At 34.5% G+C, this 13,994-nt stretch overlaps 1 protein-coding gene across 1 annotated transcript in view; it reads left to right on the top strand.

Annotated features, from left to right (window-relative positions):
• The first annotated feature begins 1,567 nt into the window (after positions 1-1,567).
• The window catches only part of STT3B (STT3 oligosaccharyltransferase complex catalytic subunit B), a 59,102-nt gene continuing 46,675 nt past the window's right edge, over positions 1,568-13,994 (top strand). Inside the window, exons 1-2 of the mRNA XM_077778330.1 lie at positions 1,568-1,676; positions 5,036-5,323. Coding sequence (XP_077634456.1) covers positions 5,051-5,323 — 273 coding nt within the window. The 5' untranslated portion in view covers positions 1,568-1,676; positions 5,036-5,050. The remainder of the gene's footprint in view (positions 1,677-5,035; positions 5,324-13,994) is intronic.

The raw sequence follows: 13,994 nt of genomic DNA, 5'->3' as shown, positions 1-13,994 counted from the left end.
CATAGTAGTCTCTTACAATCTGTATTTTTGTGGTATAAGTTATAATATTTTCCCATTCATTTCTGATTTTATTTATCTGAGTCTTCTCTCTTTTCTAAGTCTAGCAAAATGTTTATCATTTTTGTTTATCTTTTCAAAAACACCAGTTCTTAGTTTAGTCGATCTTTTGTTTTTCTAGTCTCTATTTCATTTATCCCTGCTCTGATCTTGTTATTTCCTTTCTTTTGCTAACTTTGGGCACAGTTTATTCTTTTTCTTGTTCCTTGAGGTATAGTTAGGTTGTTTGAGATCTGTTTTTTATTTAATGTAGATGTTTGTTGGTATAACTTCCCTTAAATCTGCTTTTGCTACATTCTGTAAGTTTTATTGTGTTTTCATTTGTGTTTGTCTCAAGATAGTTTTTATTGTCCTTTTTATTTCTCCTTCGACCTATTGATTTTTCACAACTCGACCTATTGATTTTTCACAGCTATGTTTTTAACTTCCACATGTTTATGAATTTTCCAGTTTTCTTATTGATTTCTAGGGTCATACAATTGTGGTTGGAAAAGATACTTAATATAATTTCAGTCTTCTTAAATATGTTAAGACTTGTTTTGTGACCTAATATTAATATCCTGGAGAATATTCTGTGTGTGCCTGAGAATAATATGTGTTCCTGCCACTGCTAGATGGAATGTTCTCTGTTAATCTGTTAGATCCATTTGGTATGCAGTGTAGTTCAAATCCAGTATCAACTTACTGATATTCTCTCTGTATGTTCTGTCCAGTATTGAAAGTTAGGGTATTGAAGTCCTTTAATATTATTGCATTGTTCTCTCTTTATGCATTTGGATCTGTTACCATTTGCTTAATATATTTAGGTGCTCTGATGCTGAGCATGTGTTTATTTACAATTGCTATATCCTATCAGGCTGTCATAGCCTGTTTTAGGTAGTCTCTGTAAGTAGTCTTGTTTCTGCTTCCTGTGGTATTCTTCCATTTGTTTTTGATGCTTAGTTTTCATGTTCCTTACTTTTCTCAAATGTTTGATATTTGAGTGTGTTTATTTTTGTATTTCTTGAAATTTGTCTCAAAATGCTACAGTGCATTTCTTCTCATTTGTCTTTTGTCTTTCATTGATTAAATTTCTCATTCCCTAAGGTCATTCTTGTTTTACAGTGCTCTTATACTTTATTCTCATGTTTTTAGTGCTATTATAATTTATTGTTTATTCCTGTAATTTTTAGGGTTGTGGGATTGAAGGTGATCATGTAAAGTGTGCTCCTTTTATTCTGATGCTGTCTTCTGTCAGTAGTTCTTAGTCTTTTGAGAGTCATTAACTTGGACCATGTGGTGAATTGCATATACCTCACTTTGTTTTGTTTAAAACTATAGCCGTGTACTGCCTGCATCCTAAGCAATGNTTTAAGCCTATTTCTTGGAGAATAAAGTTATTCAGTTTCTATAAAAGAAATATTTATGTAGCCATAAAGATACTTGTTTTTATAATATTCAAAAAGATAGAGCTATTTCTTTCTAGTAAGCCAACTTTTATAACATTTCCTTTTTTTCCTGTTTTTTCTAGGTTTAACTATAGATCAACACATCATCTTGCATCTCATGGGTTCTATGAATTTTTAAATTGGTTTGATGAAAGAGCATGGTATCCACTAGGAAGAATAGTAGGTGGTACTGTAAGTATCTCTGCAGTTATTTATGTTAATCACAAAGTTTTAAAGATACTTGAGTAAATCATTAGTTACTAAGGTGATGGAGATCCTTGAAACCTTTGTATAGTTAACTAATACAGTTTTCTGTGGCTGATAACCTAGTATTTAATTTACTAAATCTCTTCTTGACACTTCCTCCCCCACCCCTTCCCTGCACATGTTTGTGTTATCTCATACTAGACTCTAATTCTAACAAGTGGAGACTGGTAGGGGAGATTTCTTGTCATAGTACATCTTAAGTTCAGGTTATTTGTGGTTTTGTTTTATTCTATAGCAACTTTGTTGAAAAAATATTTTTTGGAAGGAAATAGCAGATAATTTCAGTTTTCAGGTCCTAAAGCTCCCCTAAATTAACTTCAGATAATTGAGTATTGATCATAGCTCATGGGAAGCTGTTACATTCAGAATGTGACATAAGGGAAAAAATATATGGGATCTGGAATGTAAGGAGAATGTTGAAGAGAAAATGATAGGTAGATACCTTTGAGGAAACATATATTTAGTCTTATTTTTTGTCAGTTTATCACTTTTATTAGATTTCTTAACCCAAAGAAACTTTGACTTTGTTGATTATCTGTATTATATGTTTGTCTTTTATTGTGTTAATTTCCATTTATTTCCTTCCTCACATTTTTCTTGAGATTATGGTGATGTTTTTCTGGCCTCTTGATAGGTTTGCTCAATAACCTTTCTTTGTTTTTATTTTAGTTTAGTTTAGCTTTTATTTTAGAGAAGGAGAGCACACAAATTGGGGAGAGGCACAGAGGGAAAGAGAGAATCTTAAAGCAGGCTCCATGCCAAGTGGAGAGCCCTATGTAGGGCTCGATCCCACAACCCTGGAATCATGACCAGTGCTGAAACCAAGATACAATGCTCAACTGACTGAGCCACCTAGGCTCTCCTAATGTATTTATTTTGAAGCCATATAGTTCCCAATAATCACTGTTTTAGCTACATTTATAGTGTATAAGTTTTGATACATAGTATTTTTATTTTCACTCAAGGTGAAATTTAATTTCCATTATAATTCCTGCTGACACATGGATTATTTAGAATTTAATTTTTAACTGTAAGGATTTCCTAGTTACCGTTTTTTTTTTTTTGTTTTTGTTTTTTTTTTACACACTTTATACTTCTATTTTGGTTAGAGAACAAACTGAAATTTCAGCCCTTTGAAATTTTTGAGACTTGATTTGTGGTCTAGCATGTAGCCACATTTTATAAATGTTGCCTCTGTTTGGAAGAGTATGTTCTCCATGATAGTGAGATGTTTTTCTAATCTGGGACATCATCTTATCCTTGACCTAAACAGAGATGCAGAAGCAAGCAGGGAAGTCATGACGGTCTCCAGGGCAAATTAGGAAGGCATATCTCCTGTTGTATATACCTTAGTGAAATGTTTGATGAGTATAGTTTGTTTCCTGGCATATTTATAACTTTTTATTTTGAATTCATCCTCCCTGGAGGCTTGTGTTCTGCTCCGAACGCCTTAGTATTTGGCACCATTTTTATAATATTCTTCCCATTTCCATTTGCCTTCACTGCAGCCAATAGGGGTTTCACTGGTGTTAGGACAGTTTTTAGAGGTTACTTCTTAGAGGTTTCTTACATCTGAAGTTGTTGTAAATGTGGAACTCATATTTACACATGTATTAAATGAGTTTATTTCTTATTTTGTTTCTGTAAAGCTTTGGAAGTAAGGCAGAAAGTTCCTTACCACTTCCCTTAATGCATGGGTATGATTTGTCTAGTCTGGTTTCATAAGCAGGCCCTGGGTTTGTGCTGGGAATTAGGCATTTTCTCGGATCCCTGTATGGAGCAACAGCCCTGCTAAACCCCAGTCTCAAAGGTGTGCATCCAGCCCAGAGTGGTTTGCTCTTCTTTTTGGGGCTCCCTTGGCATCAGTACCTACTTTAAATTCCCTCCATATTTTTGGTATCTGGAGGGTTTCCTTTCTTTTGAGCTTAAATATGTTTTTGTTGTTGTTGGGTGAATGTTTTTGTTTGGTTTTTAACGTCCTTTGATCTTATACTTGTATTGTGTCTTGGCTGTATTTTGTATATCAGTTTAGTCTGCCTTTTTATTATGAATGTATTGACTACCTTTAGAAGTATTTTCAGATTCATTTTCATTTTTAAAAAAGTATGGCTTCACAATTGTGTATTGGGACCTCTGGTATTCTATATGAAAAAGAACAAAATTTTAGTTTTTAAGAGTTGTGATGGTTGCCGCACTTTACCCCTTCTTTAATCGGATTCTCCTTCCATGCACTGAATAGGTATTGTGCATTTCTTTTGTGCCAATTATTGTTCTGGGTGTGGGGGAAACTTTCCCTGCTCTTCCAGAGTTTATATTCTTGTAAGGGTGTTGGGTTTAAACGATAATAAATAAAGTAACAAAATGTATGTTAAATGGTGGTTAAGTGCTAAGGAGAAAAAGCAAGGGAAGAAGTTAAAGACCATAGAGAGTTTGCAATTTTAAATAGTAGAGCTAGGAAAAGAAATGTAACTTGTTTTTCTCCTTTTTTTTTAGTTTCTGTGATAAGAGAAAGGGAAGAATCTTTTAGGAGTTAGATAAGGATGGAAATGTAAATAACATTTAATCACCTATGAATAGTTCAAAAATAGTATCCAACTTATTTTTCTCTGAATTCTCCTAATGTTATCATGTTCCTCTTTTAGGATGAGGTTTAACTGGCCTATTGTTTATTGTTATTCTCTTCCATCCTTAAATACTTTAAGTGGTGTAAAAATGTTCAACCTTCCAGGATCCCAAAATATTATCTTTGAATTCACCAACTGACTAGTTGTATTTTTTGTTTTCTTCCCCTAGTTAGAGCTGTTTACATTCCAAATCTTGGCCTTTAAAGGAAGGAAGACACTTAAATAATATGGCATATAACTTTTCTTCTCTATTTTTCTCACTCCCCTTACATACAGAGAAGTGTGGGCAAAGTTCGAGCATGTTACAACCCTGAACTTAAGAGTAAGTTAGACTAGGACCCTGTTTTACAGTGAAAAAAATAGTATAATCTATAAGAAAGTTGCTGACAGTTTTCTGTTTCTAATCATTTTCAGTTATTATCATTCAATCTGATCTTTTATTTAAATATGTATTGCTTCATATATGAGCATTTCTGCTGTATCCAATACAAAAGAATGTTTAGTTTTGTAGTATAGAAGTTCAGTGAAGAAGGCAAACTGTTCTGAGATCTTATTCTCAAACTTACTATAAGCAATATGTAATAAAGGAAAGAACTTATGTTAGTCTTTTCAATTCCATTATTTTATATGTAATTAAATTTCCCATTTTTGTCTTCCTAGGTTTACCCAGGGTTGATGATAACAGCTGGCCTTATCCATTGGATTTTAAATACATTGAACATAACAGTTCATATAAGAGATGTATGTGTGTTCCTTGCACCGACTTTTAGCGGCCTTACATCTATATCTACTTTCCTGCTTACCAGAGAACTTTGGAACCAAGGAGCAGGACTTTTAGCTGCTTGTTTTATTGCTATTGTGCCAGGTTACATTTCTCGGTCAGTAGCTGGCTCCTTTGATAATGAAGGCATTGCTATATTTGCACTTCAGTTCACATACTACTTATGGGTAAGTAATACTTAATGTTTTGCTACCGTTTAGTACTCATGAACTCTGTGGAAATGCTGTAGGTTGTACACATTTGTCCTTTATCAATTATAGTTCCATATAGGGATCTATTACTATTCATAATCAACTTAATAATCCATAACATTTTAAAATGTCAGGTACTGCTCATGTGCATGCTCTCCCTTCCTCTTTCCCTCCCACCCCTGTGTGTATATTAAGATTTTTTACAACAGTCTAGTTATGCCTATTTTAATAGATGATGATAGTATCCTTTGTATGTCATAGCTCCAAAAAAGAGGATAACAGAAAGCATCTACTGATTTTGTTTCTTTTTGGGTAGAGAGAGGGCTCAAAAATACTTAAGAAAGTTGAAATATGATTTAGTGACTTGGGATTTTGCTTTCTGTTGCAAAACTAGCATTACTTTGCTATTACCAAGTTATTTCTTCCCAATTTATATGCCCTTTATTTCTCTTTCTTGTCTTACTGCATTAGCTAGTACTTCCAGTACGATGTTCAAAAGGAGTGGTGAGAGGGGACATCCTTAACTTCTTCGTAATCTTGGTGGGAAAGCTTTGAACTTCTCAACATTAAGTGTGATGTTAGCTATAGATTTTTTTGTAGATATTTATCAATTTGAGGAAGTTCCACTCAGTTATTAATTTGCTGAGAGATTTTACCATGAATGGATGGATTTTGTCAAATGTTTTTTCTGTGTCTACTGATAAAAGTTACATGATCTTTTTCCCTTGAGTTTCTTGATGTGATCAACATTAATTTAAAAAAAGTGTTTAATGTTTTATTTCTGAGAGAGAGGACAGAGAGAGAGAGAGAGAGAGAGAGAGAGCGCGTNCAACATTAATTTAAAAAAAGTGTTTAATGTTTTATTTCTGAGAGAGGACAGAGAGAGAGAGAGAGAGAGAGAGCGCGTGGGCAGGGGAGGGTCAGAGAGAGAGGGAGATACAGAATCTGAAACAGGCTCCAGGCTCTGAACTGGCTGTCAGCGCAGAGCCTGATGCAGGGCTTGAACCCACAAACCATGAGATCATGACCTGAGCCAAAGTTGGATGCTTAACTGACCAAGCCACCCAAGCGCCTCTAAACATTAATTATTTTAAGTTCATTTATTTTAAGAGAGAGAAAGAATGAGTGGAGTGGGGAGGGACAGAGAGATGGGAACAGAGGAACTGAAGCACAAGGTAACAGCAGAGAGCCCAATGTGGGACTCAGACTCATGAGCCCATGAGATTATGACCTGAACCGAAGTCAGACACATAATCGATTGAGCCACCCAGGCACCCATACATTAATTAATTTTCAAATGTTGAGCCAGCTTTTCTACCAGCGATAAATCTCACTTGATTATAGTATATAATTCTTACAGCACATTGCTGGATTTGATTTGCTAATACTTTGTTGAGGATTTTTACATCTATGTTCATGATACATATGATGTTTTATAGTTTTCTTTTAATGTCTTTGCCTGGTTTTGATACTAGGATCATATTGGTCTCATAGAATGAGGAGAAGTATTTCCCTTACATCTGTTTCCTGAAAGATTGGAAAGAATTGGTATAATTTCTTCCTTAAATGTTTGGTAGAATTCACCAGTGAACCCACCTTGGTCTGGTGCTTTTGGTTTTGGAAGGTTATTATTTACGTATTTAATTTCTTTAAAGGATACAGATTTCCTTAGATTGTGTTTCTCCTTCTTGTGTGAGTTTTAGCAGATTTTGTCTTTCAAGGAATTGGTCCATTTCATTAAGTTTTCAAGTTTGTGGGCATAATGTTCATAGTATTCCTTGTTATTTTTTAAAGAAATGCCCGTGGGATCTGTAGTGACATCAGTTCTTTCATTTCTAAAAGTAGTAATTCATGTGTTCATTTTTTCTTAGTCTGGCTAGAAACTTACTGGTTTTTTTGGGGGGGTCTTTTTCTTCATATTTTATTTTTGAGAGAGTGAGAGTGCACACATGCACAAGTGGGGCAGGGGCAGAGAGATAGGGGAACAGAGAGGATTGGAAGCAGGCTTCATGCTGGCACTAGAGAGCCCTATGCAGGTCTCGAGCCAGATGCTTAACCTAGGCACCTGGCGACTTAACTGGCTTTGTTATCTTTCAAAGAACCAGTTTTTGGTTTTATTGATTTATTGTTTTCAATTTCACAGNGTTTTCCCCCCCCCCCCCCCCCCCAGTTTTCTGAAGAAAGAACTTAGGTTACTGATTTAGAGCTTTCTTTTCTAATATATGTATTGAGTGCTATAAATTTCCTTATAAGTACTGCAGTTTTTGTTTTCCACAAATTTTAATAAGTTGTCTTTTTTTTAAAATTTTTTAACGTTTATTTATTTTTGAGAGAGAGAGAGAAAGAACACGAGTTGGGGAGGGGCTTTGGGAAGGGGGAAACAGAATCTGAAGCAGGCTCTAGGCTCCAAGCTGTCAGCACAGAGCCCAACACACGCTCTAACTCATGCACTGTGAGATCATGACCTGAGCCAAAGTCAGATACTTAACTAACTGAGCCACCCAGGTGCCTCAATAAGTTGTGTTTTCATTTGTACTCAGTTAACATTTAAAATTTTTTCTTGGGATTTATTCTATTTGTGGATGAGTTGTCTGTAGATCATGATACCCAGTTTATTGATGATTTTGAGTTCAATTGCATCCTTACCTGCTGCATCTGTCTATTTCATTTATGATAGTAGATTCATCCATTTCTTCTTGCATTTCTATCAGTTTTTTCCTCATTTAGTTTGACTCTCTGTTGTTAGGTGCATATATTTTAAAGGTTGTTACATTTTCTTGGAGAAGTAGTCACTTTATCATTGTGTAATGCCTTGCCTTCTCCCTGCTAATTTTCCTTGCTTTGAAATCTGCTCTTTCTGAAATTAATACAGCTACTCCTGCTTTCTTTTGATTCGTATTATCATGGTACATTTTTTTGCCATCTATTTATTTTTAATCTATATCTTTATAATTAAAATAGGTTTCTTGAAGACAACATATAGTTGGATCTTTTGTTTTGATCCACCCTTACAATTTGTTTTTTAATAGGTGCATTTAGACCATTGATATTCAAAGTGATTATTGATATAGTTGGGTTAATATTTACTGTATGTTATTGTTTTCTATTTGTTACCTTGTTCTTTGTTTTTGTCCTCTGCTCTTTTTCTGCCTCTTATAGTTTTAACTGAACATTTTATAAAATTCTATTTTCTTTTCTTTCTAAGCATGTCAGTTTTTGTTTTTTTACTGTTTTTAGTGGTTGCCATAGAGTTTGCAGTATCCATTTACAACTATTCCAAGTTGACTTTCAAAGAATACTGTACCTCTTCACAAGTAGTGTGAGTACTTTATAATAACAAAATAATTCTAATTCCTCCCTCATGTTTCCTGTGTCATTACTGTCATTCGTTTCACTCCTGTATATGCATACATAATCATATATATGTAAGTTGTAGTCATTAGCATATATAATAGAATATATAGTTGGAATTATTTTCAACAAACTCATGTGTTAGATCAATTAAGAATGAGAAATAGTTTTATTTTGACTTTGTTTATTCCATCTTCAGTGCTCTTCTTTTATGTAGATCTCAGTTTCTGATCTATATTATTTTCCTTCTCGTTAAAGAGCTTCTTTTAACATTTATTGCAAGGCAGATCTGCTGTCAACAAATTCTCTAAATTTTTGTTTGTCTGAAAACATCCTTATTTCTCCTTAACTTTTGAAGGATAATTTCACAGGGTATAGAATTCCAGGCTGGTATTTTTTCCTCTCAGTACTTTAAATATCTATTCTATTCTTGCTTGCTTGGCTTCTGAGTAGAAGTCCTGTAATTCTTACCTTTGTTCCAGTTTAGGTAAGGTGTCTTTACTCTTTCTTCTTTCAGGATTTTTTTTTACTTTTAATTTTCTGTAGTTTGACACAGATGTGCCTGGAACAGGGTAGTTGGCTTTTTTTTGACATTTATTCTTTAGTGCTTGAGTTTACTGATCTGTGATTTGGTGTCTGCCATTAATTTGGAGAAATTCTCTGTCATGGTTTCAAATATTTTATTCCTTTCTCTTTTTCTTCTCCTGGTATTTCCACACATAGATATTATACCTTTTGTTGTTCCAGAGTCCTTGGATTTTCTGTTCTGTTTTGTTCCAGTCTTTGTTCTCTTTTCAGTTTTGGAGATTTCTGTTGATATCCTCTAGTTCAGAGATTCTTTCCTCAGCTGTGTTCAGTCCACTAATAAGCCCATCAAAGGCATTCTTCATTTTTGTTACAGTATTTTTTATCTCTAACATTGCTTTTTGGTTCTTTCCTAGGATTTGTAGCTCCCTGCTTACATCACCCATCTATTCCTGCTTGCTGTCTGCTTTATCCGTTAGAGCCCTTAGATGTTAATCATAATTGTCTTAAATTTCTGATCCCTTAATTCCAGTATGTTTGTCATATGTGCTTCTGATGCTCTCTCTCTTCAACTTGTGTTTTTTGCCTTTTGGTATACTTTGCAGTATTTTTCTCATAGCCAGACATGATATACCAGGCAAAAGGAGTTATGGTAAATAAGCCTTTAGTAAAGTGAAGGTGAGGTAGGTGGAGAGAGAAAACATTTGGTAGTTCTAGGATTAGCTTAGTTTTTTAGTAAGCTGGAGTGTAAACTTTACAAGTATGTTCTGCCTGCCACCTCCCCCGCTCCCCCAACCCTCTGCCTTACTTAAGTAGATAGGGCTGGTTGTCTACTCCAGTTTGTCCTCTGTCATTTCCTCATTTACAAAACCAAGAGTTGTTGATTTTTTAGTCTGTTCAGCTTTTTACTTTTTGTTAGAATGGAATGGTTCTGTACATTTGAAACTAGAAACAGGGTATGTTGACAAGTTATATAAACTTAATGTTCTAACATGTAAAAAGGATGTTACTTAGTACTGGCTTCAACTTAAAGTTTGCATTTATTTATTTGTTTGTTTGTTATTTTACCTATAGCCTATGCTCAGACTTTTTTTAATGAAAATTGCCAAAATTTTTACAGGTGAATATTTTTTTATGTTAAGTATATTTTCAGGTGGCTAGGTGAATGGAGGCATTTTCCCTTTGATAATTACATCTTTTAAAATTACTCACTTTGGCAAGGAGTTCCAGAGGAGAACATTTCAGTCAGTGTAGATGGTTACTTGGTAGGAGTTTCAGAAGAAAACTCCCGTGAAGGTGGAGATGATGATAAGCGGTAATGATGCTGCTAATTAATGATGCTGCTAATGCTGCTGTGCTCACGCAAAAAATGTTTAAAAACAAACTCTTAGTTTACTTTGTGCAGCTGAGAAAAAAGTATTTTGGAACATCTGTTTGAGGCCTGTCAAGTGACATAATTTTTTAAATTATAAAAGTATATCTGAATGTTGATAGTTCTTGACAGTAAAATGCCAAGTGGAAAAATAAATTGAGGTAGAATATGTGCACTGTGATATCTTTATTTAAATTTTAAACAGAACAAATTATACCATATGTTGTTTGTACCAATTTATAATGAAAGTATAAAAATGTAGTATATATCCATTGTATGCACCAACTGCTTGCAGTATCGGTGATTTTGAGAAAGGACTTTGAAGGAGTTTCCTGTGTCAGTAAACAAATTTTAATAAAATCAACTGAAGCAAATAGGTATTGTCATTTAGAAGTCTGGATGGGGGGGCACCTGAGTGGCTCAGTTGGTTGTACTTTGGATTCTTGAACTAGGCCCTGGTCATGATCTCACAGTTCCTGGGTGCCAGTCCCTATGTCGGGCTCTGCCCTAACAGCACAGTGTGAGGTTGGGATTCTCTTTCTCCCTCTCCTTCTGCCCCTATCTTCCCTCTCAAAAGTGAATAAATAAACATTTTTAAAAAATAAATGAGCTTTTATGTTAGGCTTCCATTCACTTAGCATAATCATCCATGTTACTGACATGTATCAATAATTCATTTCTTTTAATGGCTCAATAATCCATTATATGGATATACTGCATTTCTTTTTTTAGCTCTCATCAGTTGGTGGGACATTGAGTTTGTTCTCACATATTGTTTCTAATGAATAATGCTGCTAACATTTGTTTACAGGTTTTTGGGGGGGATACATGTTTTCATTTCTCTTTTGTATATATCTAAGTGTAGAATTATTGGTTCATGTGGTAACTCTGTGATTAACTTTTTGAGAAACCCAGAGACTGTTTCCCACAGTGGTTGAACCATTTACATTCCTACCAACAATGTAGGAAAGTTTTAATGTCTCTAAATCTTTGCCAGTACTTAATGCTTTCTATGTGTGTGTGTTTTAACATATCACCTATTGGCAGGAAGTAGTATTTCATATGGTTTCTTTTTATTATGGTAAAATACACCTAACATGAAATTTAACCGTTTAGGGCTACCTAGGTGGCTCAGTTGGGTAAGCGTCTGACTCTTGATTGCAGTTCAGGTCATGATCTCATGGTTCATGGGATTGAGCTCCCACATCAGGCCCCACAGCACAGAGCCTGCTTGGGATTCTTTCTCTCCCTCTCTCTCTCTCCCTGCCTCTCCCTTGCTCGTGCTCCCCCTCTCAAAAGAAATAAACATTAAAAAATTTTTAACCATTTATACGTGTAGAGTTCAGTAATGTTAAATATATTCACCATCACTACTGTTCATCTCCATACCTTTTCACCTTGCAAAACTTGAAAAACTACATCATTAAACAATAATTCTCCATTCTTCCCTCCCCTGCCCCCAGACAGCCACTGTTCTACTTTTGGTCTCTGTGATTTTTGATTACTCTTTCTCATATAAATGGAATGATACAATTTTTGTCTTTTTGTCACTGGCTTAATTCACTTAACATAATGTCCTCAAGGTTCATACATGTAGTGCATATAGAATTTCCTTTTTAAGGCTGGATAATATTCCATTGTGTTTATATACCACATTTTGTTGATCCATTCATCCGTTGATGGATACTTAGGTTGTTTTTGTATTTTAGCTATTGTGAATAATGTTGCTATGAACATAGGCTTACAGGTATCTGAGGTCCTGCTCTCAATTCTTTAGGATATTTGTCCAGAAATGAAATTGCCAGGTCATGTGACAATTCTTATTTTCAGTTTGCTGAAGAATTACTATTCTGTTTTCTGTAGCCACTGTACCAGTTTACATTCCCATCAACAGTACACAGGTTTCCAATTTTTCCACATGCTTGCCAAAACCTGTGTATCTCATCGTAGTTTTTATCTGCATTTCCCTGGTATCTAATGATGTTGAGGATCTTTGCTTGTGGTTAAAAGCCCATTGGTAGTGGCACCTGGATGGCATAGTCTTTTACGTATCTGATTTCAGCTGAGTTTGAGCCCCACATAGGGCTCTAGGCTCTGCAGTGGCAGTGTGGAATCTACTTGGGATTCTTGCTCTCTGCCCTTCCCCCATTTGTGCTTTCATTCCTTTCTCTCAAAATAAATAAACTTTAAATAAAAAGGCCATAGATTAAAAAAAAAAAAGTGCCATTTGTATATCTGAAGAAATGTTTATTCATTTCCTTTGCTTGTTTTTGAATCAGGATTTTTGTTGTTGCTGATCGGCTTTAGAAGTTCTATATATATTCTTGATATCAATCCATTCTAAAATGCATGACTTTTATGCAGTCTCCCAGTCTATGGGTTGCCTTTTTTACTCTCTTAATGTACTCTCTTGTCTTTTGATGCACAAAACTTTTAATTTTTCATGAAATCCCATTTGTCTACCTTTTCTTTTGTTGCTGTGCCTTTGGTGTCCTGAGAAATTATTCCAAAATTTAATGTCAGGAAGTTTTTGCTCTGTGTTTTCCTCTAAGAGTTTTAGGTCTTATATTTAGCTCTTTCTAAGTTAATTTTGTATATGGTGTTAGGTAAGGGTTCAACTTCATTATTTTGCACAGCTGTCTACCTTTCCCGGCATCATTTGTTAGAAGATTATCCTTTCCCCATTGAATGCTCTTGGGACCCTTGTTGAAAGTCATTTGACCATATATGCAAAAGGTTTATTTCTGGGTTCTTTCTTCTGCTCTGCTTGACTGTCTGTAGGTCTTTATGCCAGCACCAGACTATTTTGATTACTGTAGTGTTTTAGTAAGTTTTAAAATCAGAAGTGTATTTTGTGTAGCTTTTTCCTTTTCAAGATACTTTGGTTATTAGGGGTCTTTTGAGATACAATATGAATTTTAGAATAGTTTTTCACTTTTGCAAAGAAACATCGTTGGGATTTTGAATCAGATTACATTAACCTTCATAGATCACTTTTGAGTAATGTCATCTTATTATTGTCTTCCAGTTCATGAAACAGCATGGGATGTTTCCATTTATTTATGTCTTAATTTTTTACAATGATGTTTTAGAGTTGTATAAGTCTTTTACCTCATTAGTTAATTTGTATGTATTATATTATTCTTTTTGATACTATTTGAAATTGGGATTTTTTTTAGTAATTTCCTTTTCAGATTGTTCATTGTCAATATATAGAAATACAACTGATGCTTATGCATTGATTTTGTATCCCACTACTTAGCTGAATTCATTTCTTAGAACTGTGTGTGTGTGTATAATCGAGAGTTTCCTACATAGAAGATCATATTATTTGCAAACAAATCAGTTTACTTGTTTTCTAATTTGGATACTTTTTTTTTTTTTTTTTTTTTTTTTTTT

Source organism: Crocuta crocuta, unplaced genomic scaffold (assembly GCF_008692635.1).
Source record: "Crocuta crocuta isolate KB4526 unplaced genomic scaffold, BGI_CrCroc_1.0 scaffold795, whole genome shotgun sequence".
Taxonomy (NCBI): Eukaryota; Metazoa; Chordata; class Mammalia; order Carnivora; family Hyaenidae; genus Crocuta; species Crocuta crocuta.
Note: the sequence above shows the minus strand (reverse complement) of the source record. Positions and strands in the feature narration are given on the sequence as shown.